This window comes from Rhipicephalus sanguineus, chromosome 5 (genome assembly GCF_013339695.2).
Source record: "Rhipicephalus sanguineus isolate Rsan-2018 chromosome 5, BIME_Rsan_1.4, whole genome shotgun sequence".
NCBI lineage: Eukaryota > Metazoa > Arthropoda > Arachnida > Ixodida > Ixodidae > Rhipicephalus > Rhipicephalus sanguineus.
In genome coordinates, this window is record NC_051180.1 from 107233281 (window position 1) to 107254613 (window position 21333).

Genomic DNA, 21333 nt, shown 5'->3' on the forward strand with positions numbered 1-21333 from the left:
TCATTCTTCATAAGACAACTATGAAACACAACCCCGCCAGTGCTCCATCAACCTAGCGAAAAGACACTTTCATCTTGCTATCTCATAAGAATATGCTTAGGAATCCTAACTTTTTTTTCTGCAATTTCGCTTCGAAGTATTCGAAAATTATTCTAGAAATATTCGAAAATATTCTATTCGCACTCGCACTTCAATATTCGAATTCGCTTCGCACCCAAAATTTTGCTATTCGCACAGCTCTAAAAGAAACAGAACTTTACTCATAGGAGTGATTGTTGCAGATGAAGGGAGGGGTTACATACCACGAGAGCCGCCAGTCTTTGCACCTCTTGGTGTTGCTCTGCCAGTTTCTTCTCAATCTCCTCTACAGGTTGTATGGGGCCAACAGCTTCGAGCACTGCATAATTAACAGGGAATCAACGACAGATCGAACTCTTTCATGCAAGAACATTTAATGAAAGACAAAAAAAAAACAAATTTAATGAAAGACACGAACATTTCAATAGAAATAAAGATATGAGACTATCAACTAACCAGCACCTGGAGGTGGTTCCACTAACATCCTGCTAAACACCAAGAAATGATTTTTAGGCTTCTTTAAAAAGGCCTCAAAATGTTTAAAGGTTCCATGCATCAGTATCATTACTTGTACTTCAAGCTATTGCACACTTCATGGATGTTCGGGTGCACAGCCAGCTACAGCTAAGAACTTGTGTTCTTGGCTGTAGTTGAGTTAGTGAAAAAGGCATTTATATGTGCCACGTGTCCAGGCATGACTACAGTGCCACCGGTGCAGTACAATTTGCCTACAGAAGGATTAACCTTCAGCACTGTAGGCTTACATCAACATGCGTCAGAAAGTATAGAATAACTTTCACATTATACTCTCACTAGAATGTAGAAGTGGCAGCAGGAAGTGAACACCACAACCATGCACTTTGATTAACAGAATTCCATAGCCATTGAACTATTTAACATGGTTCAGAAGTAGGCATGTGCGATTATTCGAGCACTTCGAATATATTCGAATGACTATTACAGTATTCGAATTCGCTTCAAAACGAATTTAAATTATTCTAAATTTTGAAGTATTCAAAATGAGTGAATAGACATATAAACTGCATGTAACCCCCTGTAAAGGTGGTTTCACTGCAGTGAAAGGGTGCTATACCTCGATTACACACATAGGCGTTCACAGGGTTCCCCTTCAGGGGGCGAAGGTTCATCGCAGAGCTCCCCTCTCTATTAAGTCAATGTTTGGGGCAGACTTTGCGACCCCCTCTTCTTAGGCGACGTTTATGAATACACCCATCCCAGGGAAATCTGCACTGCCGCGAAGCCCCACTTAAGATTAAATGAACAAATTACTCGGACACCGATTAATCATTTTTTAAGTTTAAAAGCTCGTTATAGGCTTATATGCTCAAAGTAGAGGAAATTTTAAAAGGCAACGTATTTTACAGGTTACCACTTGCATTCTACCGAAGGTCAAATCCTGCTACTATTCAAAGTTGCTTCCACTTCCCTTTCAACCAAAAAGAATTACATTTGCACATGCCTTGTTTCAATTTTGAAAAATATTGTGCAGATTAGTTGGGTCATGACAAATATGCCCAGTTTTCTTTATAAGATGCGATATATACTTTTCGAATTTGATTCAAATTTATTTGACAAAATCTCTATTCGCTTCGAACCTAAAAATTACTATTCGCACATGCCTATTCAGAAGCTAATAACTGGGCACTTAAGTGAAAAAACTGTTTTGCCTGAAGTAACAAATATAAACTGATAGGAACAGCAATGTTATTCGGGAGCTACAACAAAATATAATTTTACCAGCCATATAATTGGACATTAGCTCACTGATCAAGTGAACAAGCATGAGGAAGTGTGTACAGGCAGACATGAACAGATCTCTTAACAGCCAGAAACGCCGTCCATCACCCTGCTTCCAACATGAAGATTTCAAGTGGAGGCGAGTGTATGCATTTGTGCTGCCTCTCACTTCAATGTTTCTCTGAAACTTCACCTTGCACAACCTTTAGCACCAAGCACACAGAGCCACGAGCCATCTTTGTTTGCCCAGACATTGCACCTACGACACAATACCTCCAAGATAGAGTCTACAAGCTTCCTACATGGAGATCCAGGGCTGCCAGCAGAACCAAGTTAGAGGAGATGCGCACTGCAGGCTTACTGCAGAGTGAAATTTTTGCGTTTTGGTGGACTTGGGTCAGGCTATGATGACAACTGCAGATTGGTGATATTACTATAATATCAATTTGCAAGCACCCAGCACATAAAATATTTCCAAGGTTTTAATACGAATGTCTTAGAGAGTGACGTTACACCGTTGCCACAGCGTCTAAAACATGCACATAAGACCATGTTGTACCCAAGTTGTCGAGGAAAGCGTCTTCGTCAAAGCTGCTGTCGTCGTCTTGCCTTTGCAGGCAGTGTTTCAGCAGCAACCCCACGGTGCCACTTCCTCCGGCAAGGCGCGGCCCAGGAGTGCCAATTGGAGAGTCTTCCTGTAAAGAAACGTAACAAAGGAAATGCATTTTTTTCAGTCTTACCATAACATGCCTGGCAATGCTAGGTGCAATCTTGCATTAAAGAAAAGTCGAACAACTCGTGGGGCTTGATGACAAAACACTTTCCGTGGACAGAAGACTGAGCTATAAAGATCTCTGCCAAATTTTGCAGTTACAAGCAGTGTGCGGAATTCACAAGGAGAGCCAAGGCTCACAAACCCTCTTTTCAAACGAGCGGCGGACCTGCCACCTGCGGCTGCATTGCGACACCATTTAGCACACTCCTTTGGAGAGCTTCCATTGATCAATGGAGGTTTGGATTCCTCCCTACTGTTACCATGTATATTACTTGCATGTTATTCTTACCATGTATACATCGGACAGACGGGGCGCTGCCTGAACCTACGTCTCAGAGAGCACCTTAACTCCTTAAAAGGCACGCCGTACACACACTTGGCGATGCATTGCAAAAGTTGTAACGGATGTTCGCCGCTTTTTGAGGAAACGCAGGTCTTGTTCGCTCACAAGCACCAGAAGGCAAAGGGAAATGGTTGAGGCTGCCTTGATAAAACAGGAGAATGACACGTGTTAGCCACTCATTGATACATCTACTAGAAGCGGAGTACGCTTACCTTCAAAAAAAAAAAAAAAAAAACATGCGAAATAACTTCGGTTCGTAGATAACCCATGTTTTCTGGTTTTATGCAAGTTGCTATAGCCTGTTTGATTCTGTCTTGCTTTTGTTTCTTTGGTTTTTCAAGGATGTTCACGTGATGGCAATATGCGGATTTTCTTTCCATTAAACTTTAGTTCCCAGTTAGCGCCTGTCCTGCGTGTTCTTTACTGTGTCCTGTCTTCCACGAGCTTCGCTTCGACATCTATACCAACTCACCCAGTACTCCAAGTCAAAACTGAAGTAACGTAAACTCCACATCAACAAAAAGCCAAAAGAATTGTTGCATGAATACAAGAACCACAAAAAAGCTTCAAAAGCTACAAGGCAGCATGAAAGATTAGTATACATCCAGTGTCCCTGCAGCATGCCACATGCTTCTGGACCATGGCAGACATGCCGCAACATGCAAGTTGTTATCTACGACAGCATCACTGTTTCGCGGGATTCACCAAGAGCGAATAGGAAAGTGGAAGTGAAAGACCATCACACTGGAACAGAATGCAGCTACTGTCAAGGCTGTCACACTTAGTGCTTGGTAGTAATGCTTTCATCAGAGCTTGGAGGGGAAGGTGTTTTTGTTAGGGGGTGTGCGAATATTCGAAATTTCGAATATTTTTCGAGTAGCGTTTGCTATTCGATTCAATTCGCACTGGAATTTTACTATTCGAACTTCACAAAAATAAATACAGTCAACGTCCGATTGAAAGTGACTCCTTCAGATTTTCAATATGCTTCACCTCATTACACTCGTATTGCGGCAAAGCTGCCTTTTAAGCTTAATTACGTTCGAACTTTGCCAAGACATAGTTAACGTCCGATTGGAAGTGGTCCCTAGATTTTCAATATGCTTCACCTCATCACACCCCGGTATTGCGGCAAAGCAGCCTTGCAAGCTCTGCTACGGTCACAAATGTACTAACTCAAGAAAACGCTGGTTCCAACATGGAGATGAAAGATGTGGCAGAGGTGGGGGCTCAATGCTGTTTTTTGGACCCGAAATTTGGGCAGGAAGTCCGAAAAATCGGAAGCCAAAGCTTTTTAGCATCCAAAATTTCGGATGTTCTTATATATTGACGTCTACGAGGCAGCTTTGGAAGTCCGGACATGAAGGGAGCACACCCTTGTCCGCAACATCAGCTGGGCTTCCACAGAAGTTGAAAGAGGAGGAGAGGCAATGGCATCTTTGCCTATCACGTGTAAAGTGTTGGCGGCAACACTTTGGTTGCACTAAATCATGTACATAAATAGAATTCGGCCTCTACATTGCCTCATTCTTGATAAGACAACTATGAAACACCACCCCGCCAGTGCTTCATCAAACTAGTGAAAAGAAACACTTTATGTTGCTATCTCATAAGAATATGCTTAGGAATCCTTTTTTTTCTGCAATTTCGCTTCGAAGTATTCGAAAAATATTCTAAAAATATTCGATTTGCACTCACACTTCACAAATCCGTTTCACACCCAAAATTTTGCTATTCGCACAGCTCTAAATTTTCACTTAGCGACGCTTTACAAGTGTACAGTAAACCACATTACCATGTTTGACTCATTTTTACTGAGAAGTGCCTCACTCAGCATAAACATGTGCCTCTTGCAGATCCTACATAAATCTAGCATATGATAAGCGACAATATGCTCGCAGCACGAACATGCTGAAACGACAATGATGGAACAACCAGATGGCACGACGATGGAAGAGTAGTCACTTGGTGTTTCCTTTGTACCAGTGGAATTGTTCATAGGTAGTTTTGAGGGAGCAGCAGAAAGCTATAGAAAGACTTCAAGATCCTAAAATAAAAATGTGGCAAAACGAAAACCAGTGACTTACTGCGGTAAAGAAGTCGTCCAGTGGGTTTACACTGTCGAGGTACTGCAAAGAAAAGACAACAAAACAGTAACCAAAAAATCCACCAGGAACGCAGTATTTTCTTTGTCCCATTTCAAGCTTCACTGAAAAGTTTGACAATTCACTAACGCTGGGAACCGTACAGAAGCAATGGATAAAATAATGTATATATATACATAACTAGACTTTAGACAGCAGTTTCTGAAGTATATCTGCATGCAGAGTTTTTATTTTCAAAGTTCCTAGCTGTGGCTGCCATACAGTACGCAGAAGACATGTCCCATAGCCACGAGTTTCTCAGTAACCTGAACGATGCATGTTAGTTTGGTTATTCTGTGCCAATAATCCTTTTTACTGTTGCTTCGGTTAAAAACAACCATAGTGAGAAAAATTCACCCTTCCAGCACACCAACCTTGCTTGCTGCAGTAGCAGTCTCGCAAGATTAAAGAAATAAGCCAAACATGCTACTAGTACCACTGCAAATGGTATGTGTACAGCTAACACGACATTGATTACAAACTGTAGCAGTACACAACACTACCGCTACTAAAGAGCTGCCAAAGTTGCATATTCGCAAGTACTTCATGTGCAAGGACTTTAGCAAAAAGAAAAGGAACAGAAAAAAAGAAATGAGCCGCATTTTCTGCTCGTCGACTGGTGCACTGGCGATGTTGCAGTACTCATTTAGAAATGCAAATCAACATTTGTATCCAAGAGTTAGTTGTCTGGCAACAACCTTGTGCACAGAGGCTTACCTACCTTGGCAAAATCTGCGAGCCAGGTGATGATGGCGAGGGCCTTGTGTGGCTGGGAACCGATTCCCATCAGCATGCTCTTGTGCAGTGGGTAGGGATAGCCCAGTCGACGCAGCTGCTCAAGCACCGCATCTTCCATCCGCGTTCCACCACCCAGCTTGAAGTTTGGCTCGAAGAACTGTATTAAGAACTGCGCAAACATTGAAACAGTACTTCTAGCACCACTTGTTCGTGCACGTCATGTTCGCAGCAACTGATGATTTCATCCAAATATCGAACCATGCTGGACATAGAGGAAACTCTCCACTGGGCCTTACATGTCGGTGCATTTTCAGCACTGGTAATGATGCCTGTAGTGTGCAAGTCAATAACAAAGGGTGGAAAGAAAACAGAAGCGTGGTCTTAGGGCTGCAGCTCACCAACAGTGGCAGCAGCTCAGAGGCTATAGCGTCGTGCTACAAAGCAGATCAGTGGGGAATAAAAGCAACAACAGCCATGTGCTGCGGTTCAGGTGAATAAGAAAAAAAAAAACTGCCTGTCAAAATGAGTTCAGTGTCCACCACTACAACATTCCCTGTAAAATTACCTTGATTTTGACATGTAAAACACCACAAATTGGTTTAATTTTGGTTGCAGATGATGAAGTTGTAAATAACAGATACTCCAATGCTGCTTTCCTTATATGAAAACTTATGGTGCTCGAATACCTAGGATGCACAGTGGGCCATAAAAGATCACCATGGATGTCTGCACAAGGTTCCTAAATGTGCCTCTAAACGTAAGTTGTGTACATCTAAATGCGTGCATCTAAACGTAACTTCGAGTTGCTCACACTGGAACGCAGCTGCCCTGACCAAGAGGTCAAATCTGCAGCCTTGTACTTCGTGGCATTATACTGTACAATGCCATTGCTGTGAGACTGCTATTTACGCCAGACAAGGCAGGTAGACACCAATAAGAAATCTGTTATTGAGCAACGTACAGTGATAAGTTTGCCAAGACCATCGGTCGGCAAACTCACTCACGAGTCTACTCACTCAGACTCATCGGGCCGCGAGTCTGAGCGAGTCCGGGTGAGTAATATTTTGGCGAGTGAGCCCGAGTGAGTATGATTGAGGAAATTTTTAGTGTGCACGAGTTCGAGCGAGTACTGTTGAGGAAAATATTGGCGAGTGAGTCCAGAGTCCTACTGAGTCCTAAGCGCAAAATATATTTCTTCGAGTGAGTTCGAGTGAGCTCCACCCTTTATTGCCGGCCGATGTTATCTACTCATCTTCAGCATTAATAAGAGTTTTATATCGGCTTACGTTTATACTCAAGTCTATTCACACATCTCAACGCACTAGTGTTCATGCGGCACCTTAATATTTATTGATCAAAGGTGTGAGTTAAGGGGGGGTGCCATGACCTACCCCCGCAATCTCTTTTACGGGAGGTTCTTCATGAAAACATCTCGTGCGAGTCGCATATTTCATAAAAATGCCTCTACCGGATTGAAGCCACTGATAACTCTCATTTGAAGGTAGAAGATCAAAAAATGTATAGTAGAGCACCGATTCTAAGAGATATTGGCCTTAAAAGAGCATTGGCACCATGATCGAAAAAGCTCATTTTACGCTAACGGACTCGTGAGTAGACTCACTCAGGCTCACTCAGACTCTGGTCAAACCGTGAGCGAGTCCAGCTGAGTGATATGTCGGTGAGCTTGAGTCCGAGTGAGTCCAGCCGAGAAAAAGTTTAGCGAGTCAGCGAGTCCCGTTGAGGAAAATTTTGGCGAGTCAGAGTCCGAGTTAGCCCTGAGAGCAAAACATATTTCTTGAGCGAGTCTGAGTGAGCTCCAATTTTTTTTTGCCGACCAATGGCCAAAACTAGGTACAAATAAGGCAATGTTCTGCAAGAAACCCTTTCATTTTCCTCAATGTTAATAGGACCAAATTGCAAGACACCTGCACTTACAGGAAGGATGGTCACTCTTCAATTGACAGCAGATTCCTAAGCAGGGCCAATATGTTGTACTGTATGCATCAAAAACTTGCAGTGTATCCTCGAGCTACAAGTCTCACAGAGATCAAGGAGATGCTGCAAGTACTGGACCTAAAACTCACTCGTGAAATAAGAATGAAGTGCTGAAGTTGTTTATTACCGACACTTTGGAGCTGCATGCCGAAACTTATCGCTTTTGATACTTCTCCTGTGCCGAACCTTTGTCTCGATGCTTATAGGCAGCAGATATGCACTTTGGCAGTGATTATGGTAAGATGCTACTGGAGGACATCACTTTCAAACACTTCTCACCTTCTAATGGAAAACCAAGTGCAGGATAAAGCGCTGGCGTTCAAAATATTGCATACAAACTCACTACTGAATCCAGCAATCTAGAACACCTTGTTCCTGATCAAGTGTGGAAAACACTTACCGTGATAACGTTTTCGAATTCCTTGGCAGACATTCTGCTCAATGCTTGTGGAGTGGTGTAGTTGGGATATGCCTTCTCCTTCAGAAACTGACAGGATAAAATGGGTACAAATGGCAAGTTCAATCTCCCATCGAGAAAATGTGCCCTTGTTTACGAGTCAAAAATGTGCAACACATTCGGGAGAAAAAAAAAAGCACATCCGAATCACTTCAGTCCCTAAACCCTCATAGCAGAAACCTCACTAGTTCTACGGTTAACAAAGGGAAAATAGACAACCACCCGTTTGTAGCACGAAGCCACAAGGAAATCCATACGGATTTCTCAGAAATAAGGCCTCTTAGTCGCCGAAAAATTCGTCCTGGTCCGGGGATCGAACCCGGGACCAACACCTTTCCGGGGCGGTCGCTCTACCAATTGAGCTAACCAGGATGCTAGCAATTGGCAGCGCGAGGGCGAATTCACCAACAACTCGAAGCAACTGGACACGCATTGCAAATCAGTTCCGAGAAATCCGTATGGATTTCCTTGTAGCTTCATGCTACAAACAGGTGGTTGTCTATTTTCCCTTTCTTAACCCTTCCGCCACCTTGCGGGATTCCGCAGAACTGATTTTCAATAGTTTTTTGCATGCACATCACCGATCTCTCACAAAGTCATGCAAGAATTTTCTAGAAACACAGCAATAGCTGAATGATGAGCTACAGTAAAACATCGTTAATTCAAAATCAGTGGGACTGCAAAAAATATTCGAATCAAGCCGGTTTTCGAATAACGAAATATGCAAAAAGTGAGATGCAAGGAACTTTGCATTACTGAAAGTAAGCAGAGGTGGTCGTTTGCTGTACGTGCTAGTTTGTGGCTCCAAGGGTTATGTTATCTAGCAATACCAGGTCCCAATTTTGCCGCAAGCCTGGAGAAACAGCGGGCCTCGCTACTGCCAGCGGGGAAAAAAAAAGAAACTGTTTCGTGCTCAGCTGAAATGCGTGCCTGCGGAAAAGAAGACTTAGTTCACTGCAACACAGGGGTGACAGTGGCTACACTGTGTTGCCTTGTAACTCCTAAGGGCCGTCGTTTCCGCAGATTTGCGGCGAAATCAGGATCGAAATAGGCACAAGTTTCGAATTAACTGGGCTGGAGCTGACTGCCGCTGCAAGTTATCCACTCAAATTTACATTGCAAAATACGGGACCGCAGAAATCCTTCGTATTAAGTGGGATTTCAAAATAATCAAGTTCGAATTAATGAGGTTTTACTGTACCGTAAATTACCGCGAAGACAGCCACTCCTCTTTCACTGAAAATTTGGTTAATCTAGTACCGGGCACTTCTCTGGTTGAAGCAGTAAAATGAAAGATGGCAGCCAACAAAAACGTTCGAGGCAGGGCTGCAGTGGCTACGGAATCGAAGAAAGTGTTTATTTTAAAATGGTAACTGAAGGAGTACACTAGCGCCTGCCTACTTATGTTCACTGAAATCAGCGAACAACTGTTCCAAGTCTGTGCATGAGACTGGTATGTGCAAGATGCATGTCGAAAGCAGCACTCACTTCATACAGCATGTCCACACAATGGGAAACGTAAGCCTTGTCATTGAAGGGTCTCTGGTCTTTCAGGTTTGCCACTCTTGGTGCACCTTGGCTCAAACGGTCCACTTGAGACAAGCTAGAAAAGCTGGCTCCCAAACAGAACAACAGAGAAGGTGGAATTCACGCAACAAACACTAACTTTTTGTGTGTATGCTGCAATATGTGGCAAGAATGAATGACTTGTATAAGCTATGCACTCTTGCTTTGTCAACAAATGCGAATATTTTAGGAATTGCTTTTATATGACATTGCCAGAACGTTCTCTAACAAAAAGTTACGCCACGCACCAACACTAACACACAGTTGCAATGACAAAAAAAAAAGTCCAATTCTAAAATCAGTCATTTGGTTGTGCGAGTAAAGATTTCCTATAAAAGTGGTGCATCATGTAGTTCAGAAGGACTGAACATGTAGTTCATGTAGTTCAGGAATACTCACATTCTTCTCCTGAGAAATACCAGGGCACCAGCTACAGACAATTGGGGACCTTTTAGCTGTGCTTTCCTCACCACATAAGATGCCCACACAATTTCTTTTTGCACTGCTTCACTTAATTTTTCCATGAGCTCTTTGTGCTAATCCACCTTTGTGTTCTCTGCCCTACTTCCAGTACTGACTATATCTCACCTTAAATATTCTTTCTGAAAGCAAGATCCAGTACCATGACACCTCTTCACAGTCCTCCCAGTTCTTATACCACCATGGTATTCTGTGCTTCATTAGAGCTGTGCTACCCTTGGCCTCAGATTTAAGCAAATGGTTCTCTCGTTTTCGTTTTCTTAAGTCAAGTTACACGTGTCACCACTGTAAACATGCACAGCCGGAACGCTTTCATGCAGAGCTTGGGGCTGCTCATGCTACTGCAGTAACGTTTCTTCCACGCTATTCAATGCCTGTTTTCTCATCTTGCTAGTACAGCGCCATTGTTACCTGTTGGTACGGCTTATGGTGGCTAGTGCCGGTGCGGCTACAGCAGTGTGTAAAATTTGTCATCTGGCCACTCTTCTTCAGTATATGAAATTATAATAAATGAGCAGATCTTTGACACTGCAAGACAAAGCAAAGCAACGCAAGAAACTGTGCACAAGCCAGTGATACTGAACACTCATGCATCATGGCAGTGCAAAAAGAATGAACAAGGGACACATACAAACAGAACAATGCTTGTCCTGTCTGTACGAGTCTTTTCTTTGATATTACACAATGCTGTGATCATGAGCTGCAATTCGTCTCCCGCGTTACTCATCAATGCAATGTCATCAGCGAATCGTAGGTTACTGAGATACTCTCCATTAACTCTTATCCCTAGCTCTTCCCAATCTAGGGCCCTGAAAACCTCCTGTAAACACGCGGTGAATAACATTGGAGAGATCGTGTCTCCCTGCCGTACGCCCTTCTTTATTGGGATTCTGTCGCTTTCTTTATGGAGGACTATAGTGGCTGTGGATCCGCTGTTGATTTATTCCATTATGTTTATATAGGCTTTGTCGATGCCTTGATTCCGCAGTGCCTGCATGACTGCTGATGTCTCCACCGAATCAAATGCCTTCTCGTAATCTATGAAGGCTATGTATAGGGGTTGGTTGTATTCCGCGCATTTCTCTATCACCTGATTGATAGTATGAATATGGTCTATTGTTGAGAATCCTGTACGAAATCCTGCCTGGTCCCTTGGTTGATTGAACTCCAATGTCGTATTAATTCTGTTAGCAATTACTTTTGTAAATAGCTTGTAGACAACCGACAGTAAGCTTATGGGCCTGTAATTTTTCAGGTCTTTGACGTCCCCTTTCTTATGGATCAAGATGATGTTGGCATTCTTCCAAGATTCTGGTATCCTCCCCGTCGTGAGGCACTTCGTATACAGGGTGGCCAGTTTCTCTAACATAATCTCTCCACCGTCTTTCAACAGGTCTGATGTTACCTGATCCTCACCAGCTGCTTTGCCTCTTTGCATTCCCTTTAGGGCTTTCTTTACTTCTCCTGTCAATACTGGTGGGATGTCAGATTCCTCTGTGCTATTACTCCTTCTTACGTTATCATCCTGAATGGCTCGGCTGCTGTACAGATCTCTGTAGAACTCTTCCGCTACCTCAACTATTCTATCCATATTGTTTGTGACCTTGCCTTCCTTATCCCTTAATGCATACATCTGATTTTTGCCTATGCACAGTTTTGTCTTCATAGCTTTGAGGCTTCTTCCGTTCTTTAGAGCATTCTCAATTTTCTCCATATTATACTTTCTTATGTCGGCTACTTTACGCCTATTGATTAACTTCGAAAGCTCCGCCAGCTCTATTTTGTCTGTTGCATTTGAGGCTTTCATAGCTTGACGTTTCTTAATGAGGTTTTTCGTCTCTTGGTATAGCTTACCAGTGTCCTGTCTAACAACTGTACCCCCGACTTCCACTGCACACTCCTTGATGATACTAGTCGGATTATCATTCATTGCGTCAACGCTAAGGTCGGTTTCCTCGGTTAAAGCCGCGTACCTATTCTGAAGTGAAACTCTGAATTCCTCAACTTTCCCTCTCAGAGCTAGTTCATTAATCGGCTTCCTGCGTATCAGTTTCTGCCGTTCCTTCCTCACGTCAAGTTGAATTCTAGATCTTACCATTCTATGGTCACTGCATCGGATCTTGTTAACTACTTCCACATCCTGTACAATCCCCGGGTGGCCGCACATTATGAAGTCTATTTCATTTTTAGTTTCGCCATTAGGACTCCTCCACGTCCACTTACGAGTAGCCCGTTTTCTGTAGAAGGTATTCAAGATGCGTAAATTATTGCATTCTGCAAACTCTACTAGTAACTCCCCTCTGGCGTTTCTAGAGCAGATGCCATATTCCCCAACTGCATGATCTCCAGCCTGCTTCTTGCCTACCTTTGCATTAAAGTCGCCCATCAGTACAGTATACTGTGTCTTTGCCTTACTCATTGCTGATTCTACGTCTTCGTAGAAGCGTTCAACCATTTGATCATCATGGCTGGATGTAGGCGCGTAGGCCTGTACCACCTTCATCTTGTACCTCTTATTAAACTTAATTACGATACATATCACCCTCTCATTAATGCTATAGTATTCCTCTATATTGCCAGCTATATCTTTATGAATAAGGAACCCCACTCCTAGTTCTCTTCTGTCAGCTAAGCCACGATAGCATAGGACGTGTCCGTTCTTCAGCACTGTATAAGCCTCCTGTGGCCTCCTAACCTCACTGAGCCCTATTACATCCCATTTAACACCCTCCAATTCCTCGAATAGTACAGCTAGACTCGCCTCACTAGATAAAGTTCTAGCGTTATACGTAGCCAAATTCAGATTCCAATGGCGGCCTGTCCGTACCCAGAGATTCTTAGCACCCTCTGCTGCGTCGCAGGTCTGACCGCCGCCTTGGTCAGTTGCTTCGCAGCCGCTGGGGACTGAGGGCCGAGGGTTAATTGGTGTATTCTGGTTAATTGGTGATTACTGAACTGGATACGGAAAGTAGAAGAGTAGGTCTGAAAATTAATATGCATAAAACTAAAGTAATGTGGAACAATCTTGGTAGAGAACAGCGCTTTGCGATAGGTGGCGAGACACTGGAAGTTGTAAAGGAGTACGTCTACTTAGGACTGGTAGTAACCGCGGAGCCGAACCATGAGAGTGAAATAACTAGAATAAGGATGGGTTGGGGCTCATTCGGCAAGCATTATCAAATCATGAATGGTAATCTACCACTATCCCTCAAGAGGAAGGTATATAACAGCTGCATCTTACCGGTACTTACCTACGGAGCAGAAACCTGGAGACTTACAAAGAGGGTCCAACTTAAATTGAGGACGACGCAGCGAGCGATGGAAAGGAAAATGATAGGTGTAACCTTAAGAGACAGGAAGAGAGCAGAGTGGGTCAGGGAACAAACGGGGGTTAATGACATCATAGTTGAAATCAAGAAGAAATGGATATGGGCCGGGCACGTAGCACGTCGGCAGGATAACCGGTGGTCATTAAGGGTAACTGACTGGATTCCAAGAGATGGCAAACGCGTGAGGGGGAGACAGAAAATCAGGTGGGTAGATGAGATTAAGAAGTTTGCAGGTATTACGTGGCAGCAGAAAGCACAGGACCGGGTTGATTGGCGGAACATGGGAGAGGCCTTTGCCCTGCAGTGGGCGTAGACAGGCTGATGATGATGAATGCTGTGATGCCCGAGTATTCAAGTGGCAGACTATCCAGTATTGCTTCCCAATTACATTAGTCACCACAACGAAACTATAGTCGGACACAACTTTAGAAGCCTATGGCATTTCCTCCTTAAAAGCGGATGCACACAAGTTTGCACCAATAGGCGCGCACTCCAGGCTGACGTCATGAGCTGGGCGGCAGTTGTTATTCGCCGCGGGATCGGACTACAGGTGGCAGCACAGTCACTGCGGTTGTGTGGATAGGCGGTTGGCGGCGCGTATACAAATGTACGCAGCGGCGCTTCGCCGTAGGTGGTTTGAGTTGATTGTCGGTGAATAAAGCGCATATACTACAGCGTAATGGTGATGTATACGCCCTCCATTGCCACATGAATGCATGAAACAGCCCTAACGTACCTATTACGTGCGAGAGAAGTGAAATCTGCCAATCAATGGGGTACTGGTTGTCTGTCACATTCGTGTTTTGCACTGTGCGCAATGTTTTTTCTCGCTTTATTTGCACGTGCTTAAATTGCGTTTTGCCTATACCACAACATAAATATTGTTACGCAACCGAGCCAATTAAGTAATTACTTCTTGCTCTAGCGGCTACAAATAAAGAAAGCATGTATTTCTGCGAAATTAGATGAGATAGAACTGTGCACTCTGCTTTTCTGTTTGCGTGAATACGCGTACTGCTGTACATGCGTGGCTTCAGGTCTTTTTTAACGCTAACCATTCTCTGCAGCACTAGTTCATGCTTTGCGATATCGCAAGGATTATCAAATCGCCAACACATCACGAGATGATGTTGCTAAAGTTCTGCATTCACATCTTGACATTTAGTACTTCTTTTTCATTTAGGACGACACGAAATGCACTATGCGGTGCGCTTGAACAAGAAAGTGGTACCCACACTGAAATGATTTTGGCGAATGGACGGTACAATGGTTAGACCTAGCGCGATACCGACACGTGCATGTACTCGCTTATTACAGTGCATACAAGTTTTGTAAGGCTAAATGCTTATGTATATCGTGTAGGCATATGTGCAAGCATTTGATACTGTTCTATCACAACGGAATAAGCTATAATCTGCGGACATTCATGACATACGCACACATGCGAACACAGTGTGGCTAGCAGACGACGCAAGGAGCCATCCACAGAGCGGGGTTTCGTCCGCTCGCCGCTAGGTGCCGACTCTGCTCGATCTCGCGACCAAGAGGGTCGCCTTCGGAGAAATTGTCGAGTGCATTAGCGGGACTATTTAATCGCAAAGGCGATTGGCTGTCACGCTACGATTGTCTGGGCAGGGCCTCTCCGGACTTGAGTTGTATCCAACTACAGTGGGTAATAATAGTTATGAGGCAGTGGTGCAAAGAAACAATTATCACAATAAGGTGCGCTGCCTTACATTCTGCATGGAAACCGTTTGTGTTTAAGCACGTTTATCATAATAACTTAATGCTCTGCACATTCTCCTATGCTTTGGCCACATACTCTGCTGTTTGTATTTTATTTGACTATGATAGTACCTAAATTGTAATTTAAAAGCTCAATGGTCTTATTTATACCTTAGAACCCCTAGGGCAATGCAGAGGGCATTGATAAGATTAATAGAGGTAAATTTGTGGTACACAACATTAGCTAATTCAAAGCAAACACTAACATACACGGTATACCAGATTATACAACTTTCTATGCACATTAATTTTCAGACAATACCGAACAATGATTGCCTTGTGGAACAAGAACCATGCAACATACTTCGACAATTCTGGTGTAGCAAACTACCTAGAAGACAGTTTATGAACCTCTCGAGGGGAACATGCCTGCTGTTTTGTGCTACTGAGATAATGGGACAAATGGATGATAAAATGATAGAGAAGTTGCAACGAAGGCATACTGACGTTATCCAAAAGACACAAACCCTGGTATTCTACCCCAGGATAAAATTTTCTGTCATTTGCTTGGTGCCTGACATTTCCTTGCTTATTCTATTATCTGAAATGCAGCCCTACTGCCTAGAATCGCGAGTCATTCAGATTCCCGCAGAAGTGGGACTTCTGAAACAACTTCATTCAGCTTCGTAACTTTATTGGCCAACCAGCTGTGTTAGCTTAGCAGGTAAGGTACGATGCTGCTAAGCACAAGGGCGCATAGTGAATTCATGGCTGCAGTGGCCACGTTTCGATGGGGGTGAAATGAAAGAACACTCGTGTACGTAGACTTAGGTATATGTTAAAGAACCCCAGGAAGTCAATACTAAACTGGTGTGCCTCAATATTATCGTGGTTTTGGAACACAAGACAGAACAATTTATAACATTATCAGCTTTCAAAGTTTAGCATCCAAGTGACATTCATTTAGCAAGGGAAAGACACCGAAGACCTACACGACTAAACAATGCAGTCCAGGCAATGTCTGAACATTTTGTTTGTCAAATGGCTCGTCAGTTGCCACTGAAATGCACTCCATGTCACCGAAATATATGAAAATTTTTATCTTGCTGTTATTGCACTACTCTGTCAACCACAACTACAAATTGCAGATAAAGGCTTTAAAAAAAAAAAAGCAGCGTGGTCTGTTACCACCTAGTTACGAGGACTCTTTTTCCTCCCAAAGATCTCGCGTCGACGCATATGAACTACTGACTTTTGTGCGGGAGTGAACTGGAGTCTTAAATACAGCAAAAAAGAAAGAAAGAGAGAGAGATGCTGCAATGTTTACTTACACTATCCCTATAGAGTGCTACTTCAAGATAATTCTATCTCACCAGCTCTTTAGGATTTGCCAGTGTTTATCCTATCGTTCAATGCATTTGTTGAAATTTTCTAGCACAGCTTGACGTAGGAAGTGTCTGTATTATATGGCTGTTACACGGTGTACTTTCGATCGCAATCAAATTCCCATGTCACAATAGGCTCAATTGTGCAAGCCGCTGAAAGGAGCTAATCAGAAGAGTGTGAAAGCAGGCAGTTTTAGAATAGGGTACGCAAAGATAGCGTTCGTTGGGTACGTACACTATTTTCAGTCACTTAACTTGGGTATAGAAGAACAGAAAGTTGGCCGAGTTTGTACTGATCCATGATGGTAAATGGAAGTGCAAAACACACAGAAGAACTAGCCAAGACGAGCGCTCACTTCAAACTAAAGTTTATTTACAGAAAGCCAGGTTTTATCGTACACCAAAAGGCAACAGCAAACACAGAAACACAAACCTGGCCGCTTTCCATAAGTAAACTTTAGTTTGAAGTGAGCGCGTCTTGTTTAATCTATTTTGCTCTTGAGTACTATCATGGTAACGTGGATAACCAAGAGGATAGCGTGCGACGCATGCGCAGTGGTGACAAACGTTAACAGAAAGCTTGCTACCTTCGCGTACCCTGTTCTAAAGCTGCGTAATAGAGAGCCACGGGTCCTCGTTATTTATAGGGAGTTTTCGAATAGGGTCCCCAATCGTTTTGGGGCCCCAAAGAAATAGCGTCGAGGATACTGCACATGCAACCCAAACAGCGTTTGGGTTTTGCGTTGGGGACGCTATTTCTCGAATTTAGCGGGGGCCCCAAAGCCTGCCCCAGAAGCTTTGCGTCAAACTAACATGACAGCACCCACTGAAGCGACGGCTCTTGGACAAGACTAAAGTGACCTAGAATAGGGGGAGTGTCCGAAGCGCCAGAAGCCCCATTCGAAAAACTTAGCTCCTGCTTGACCCAAAGCGAGCACCCGCCAAAGGGCCTTGGGGCCCCAAACTTTTGTGGCCCCTATTCGAAAACTAATGAAGCGACGGCTCTGCTGTTGGCCAAGACTAGAGTGACCTAAAATACGGGGAGTGCTTGACCCAAAGCGAGCACCCACAAAGGGCTTTGGGGCCCCAAAACGATTGGGACCCCTATTCGAAAACTCCCTAATAATTCGGTCGAGAAATTCGAATCGGGCTCGACAGTGACCTGAATATATGAACGCGACACTGCGCGCAGTGGTCAGTCTTGCTGCACGCTCGCTGTGTACGCACCATTGACTATCGGACCAGCAACAAAGATTCGTAATGACACGTGAGATCGCCTACCGTCTGTTTCGTCCACCGGACATAGCGGGGGTCCAGGCAGAGCGGCTGCTGCGACCCGTCATCCCACCCACAGAACTGCGTGCATCGACCGAAGAGCTCCGTCGTGGAATTAATGTCCTCGGCGTGGCCAGGCTCTTCTTAGACGAACGTGCTGACCTGGCTTCCATGACTGGGTACCTATACCAAAGAGAGAAAGCAAATTCAACCTTCGTACGCACCGTGTTCCAGAGACTGCACGCATGCAAAAGCAAACACGCACGTTTTCGTGTATTCCACGAGTCGCTAACAACTCCCCTACGGTGTTCAGGCCGGAAAGCGAAAGGCGTGGCTGCCCGTTGAACGTACACCGTGAAATATACAGCGAAAAGGAGCAGTCGAACGAACCGCTCGTGCGAAGCACTCCGTGTGAATGTTCCCGCGTAAATCCGATCGCATTTACGCAGGCGTTGGTCATTTTATGGGAGTTTCTGAATGGTCACATGACCCCAGCGCGCTGCTGCGTATGGACCATTGGTCTGACGCTACAGTTGCAGCACCGCTTCTCAATCTGTGATAATTGAAGAATGATGTTATTTTTTTAAAACCAAATACTGCAATAATTTGTTATTATTAAGCTTATTGTATTTTCAGCTTACTCATAATAGCCGGTTTTTTAATTATTAGTGGTGTCTGCTTCGTATCGGCAGCAACATCGACTCTAGCCGCGCAATTTAAATGTAGAAATCTTGCAGCTCGTAGGCTGAAGCAGCAAGGGCAGTTTAGTGCCACGAGAGGTCTTAGATGAAGTGCGGCGCGAGTGGCCTAATTTTGTAACTGTTTTCCCGTTAACATGTTCAGTGTGGCTTGTCCACAGCAGGCGCAAGAAGACATGAGGTATTGTGCAAGTCCGTAATGGTGATGGATTCATATAGTACACAATCGCTTGCATAAAGACTGATTTTCGATAAGGCGCTTACGAGGTAAACCATTAATATGCATTAAATGTTATAAAGGGCCTAATGCGGATCCCTGAAGAAGACCGGACGTGAAGCCAACAGGGGATGATCCCGGTTGCTCCAACCTTGGCTCCAATTCGAACGGATAAGCAAATGATAAGCCAGCAAGAACCTTCAGCAAAGCCGCAGTGTCACGAGGGCAAGTGATGACGTCATGTGACATCGGCGTCGATACAGTCGACACGCGCAGACATGCCATGACCATACACGCGGCGGCCGCGCCCGCGCCACTATGCCATCTACCTTGAGTATCAGGGGCGTAGCCAGAATTTTTTTTCGGGGGGGGGGGGGGGGGGGTTCAACCATACTTTATGTATGTTCGTGCGTGCGTTTGTATGTGTGCGTGTATATATACGCAAGCAAAACTGAAAAATTTTGGGGCGGGTTTGAACACCCCCCCCCCCCCCCTTCTGGCTACGCCCCTGTTGAGTATGCCCCGTGTTTGATCCGCCCTGCGTCACTGCGTCGCGTCACGGAAAGTGCATTTACAGGGAGGTGTGTCACCGTTTTCTGCACCAGCTAAAGGTCGTCGACCACGCAAATACGCCAACGAGGAGAGTGGTAGCGATTCAGCACTCAATGCACGTATGCTACAATCAATGCCTCTGTAAACTATTTTTTTTTTGCACTCAAGGTACCTGCTCTGCAGCTGGCTCTTCTAAGACATTTTATTTGTTGCGTTAACTAGAATCGTGGAATACAAAGCATGTGTATATGCATTCAAAGTGGTGTGTTTCCCGAAGTTGAACAAGCCATTGCAGCCTGCCTCATAAGAAACCTCAGTTCAACCTTGGGCACTTGCGTGGAACTATGAAGGTGCTTTATCTCAATATGAACTATGAAGGTACGTTATCTCAATACTAATGCCGATGTGCATGCGCGACTACTGTTAGCATATGTCAAGGCAGAGCGTCAAGTCTCTATGCGGAAACATTTCAAATTACTGTTGTGTCGTTCCCAAGGCAAATTTGATCTGTTTGAGGAATCGAGCAATCAAATCGCAGTGGCCTGGCAGTTGACACGGCTGGCCCTCACTGTGGGGAAGTCCCCGATAACTTTCACATGGTTTGGGCATGTCAGTTGAATCCTTCCATTCCCCCTAACCCTTCTCCTACTAGAGAGGCATGGGAGGCAGCCCTACTCGATTGCTCAGGCCTGGAGTCTCAACGGGCTCTAGTCCAACGGGCGCGGGTAGCGGCGTTGTCCAGCGGAGTCCCGGAATAAGGACTCCCCCTATGTAAAGGGTCCTTTTGGGCCTGCAAACTCTCATTTTATTGAATAAAAGTTTTTCACACACACACTTACCTGTCTGTGGTCATTCCGGCTTTTCGCGCGTGTTGTAACCGCGGAACGTTGGCCTGTATCTTGACAGCTTCCTTCACGAGATCAGCCCCGCCACGGTGGTCTAGTGGTTATGGCGCTCGACTGCTGACCCGAAGGTCGCGGGATCGAATCCCGGCCGCGGCGGCTGCATTTTCGATGGAGGCGGAAATGTTTGAGGCCCGTGTACTTAGATTTAGGTGCACGTTAAAGAACCCCAGGTGGTCGAAATTTCCGGAGCCCTCCACTACGGCGTCTCTCATAATCATATCGTGGCTTTGGGACGTTAAACCCCAGATATTATTATTATTATCCTTCACGAGATCAGGGTCGTTCAAGTCAGTGTCTGTATTTCACACGGATATATTCTTCGTCAATATTGCTTCAGTCTGCTGATGTCGGTCATACGAATGGCGCTTTAGTGACGAAGGAATGGTAGCCGTCTTCTGCTACATTCACGCTTCACGTCTTGTGCTATATTCACTAGAGTATAGTTGCGGTCCAGGGGCGTAGCCAGGGGGAGGGTTGGGGGGTTCGAACCCCCTCCGAAATTTCTCAATTGTGCTTGCGTATATATACACGCACACATACAAACACACGCACGAACATACATAAAGTATGGTTGAACCCCCCCCCCCCACCCCCCGAAAAAAATTTCTGGCTACGCCCTGTTGCGGTCCATTCGTTTCCACGTGATCTGACTGCGTGCACGCGTACCACTGCGCTCTTTAATTGCTGCACGTAACCATTCTGTAACCATATGTAGCTGACGGTCCTATTGCGTTAGCAACAGGACCGTCAGCTTGGCATTGATTGATTGATTGAAAACATTGTCTTTGCATGAAGCTTTCAAAAGTGGCACTGATTGTAAAGCGTGACTAGCCCGGTTCCTCTGTGTCGGACCGACCAGCGATTGCGCTCGGTGAGGTTCATAGCTGCGATGGATTGTTTTCCATCACGTGGG

General features: G+C 44.6%; 1 protein-coding gene across 1 annotated transcript in view; it reads right to left on the reverse strand.

The window, feature by feature from the left end:
* The window catches only part of LOC119394894 (kinetochore protein NDC80 homolog), a 45383-nt gene extending 26848 nt beyond the window's left edge, over nucleotides 1-18535 (reverse strand). The window contains exons 1-8 of the mRNA XM_037662194.2: nucleotides 18314-18535; nucleotides 18055-18231; nucleotides 9777-9900; nucleotides 8232-8318; nucleotides 5820-6005; nucleotides 5042-5083; nucleotides 2396-2531; nucleotides 303-397 (exon numbers count right to left, since the gene is read on the reverse strand). Coding sequence (XP_037518122.1) covers nucleotides 303-397; nucleotides 2396-2531; nucleotides 5042-5083; nucleotides 5820-6005; nucleotides 8232-8318; nucleotides 9777-9900; nucleotides 18055-18221 — 837 coding nt within the window. The 5' untranslated portion in view covers nucleotides 18222-18231; nucleotides 18314-18535. The remainder of the gene's footprint in view (nucleotides 1-302; nucleotides 398-2395; nucleotides 2532-5041; nucleotides 5084-5819; nucleotides 6006-8231; nucleotides 8319-9776; nucleotides 9901-18054; nucleotides 18232-18313) is intronic.
* Between the last annotated feature and the right edge of the window lie 2798 nt (nucleotides 18536-21333).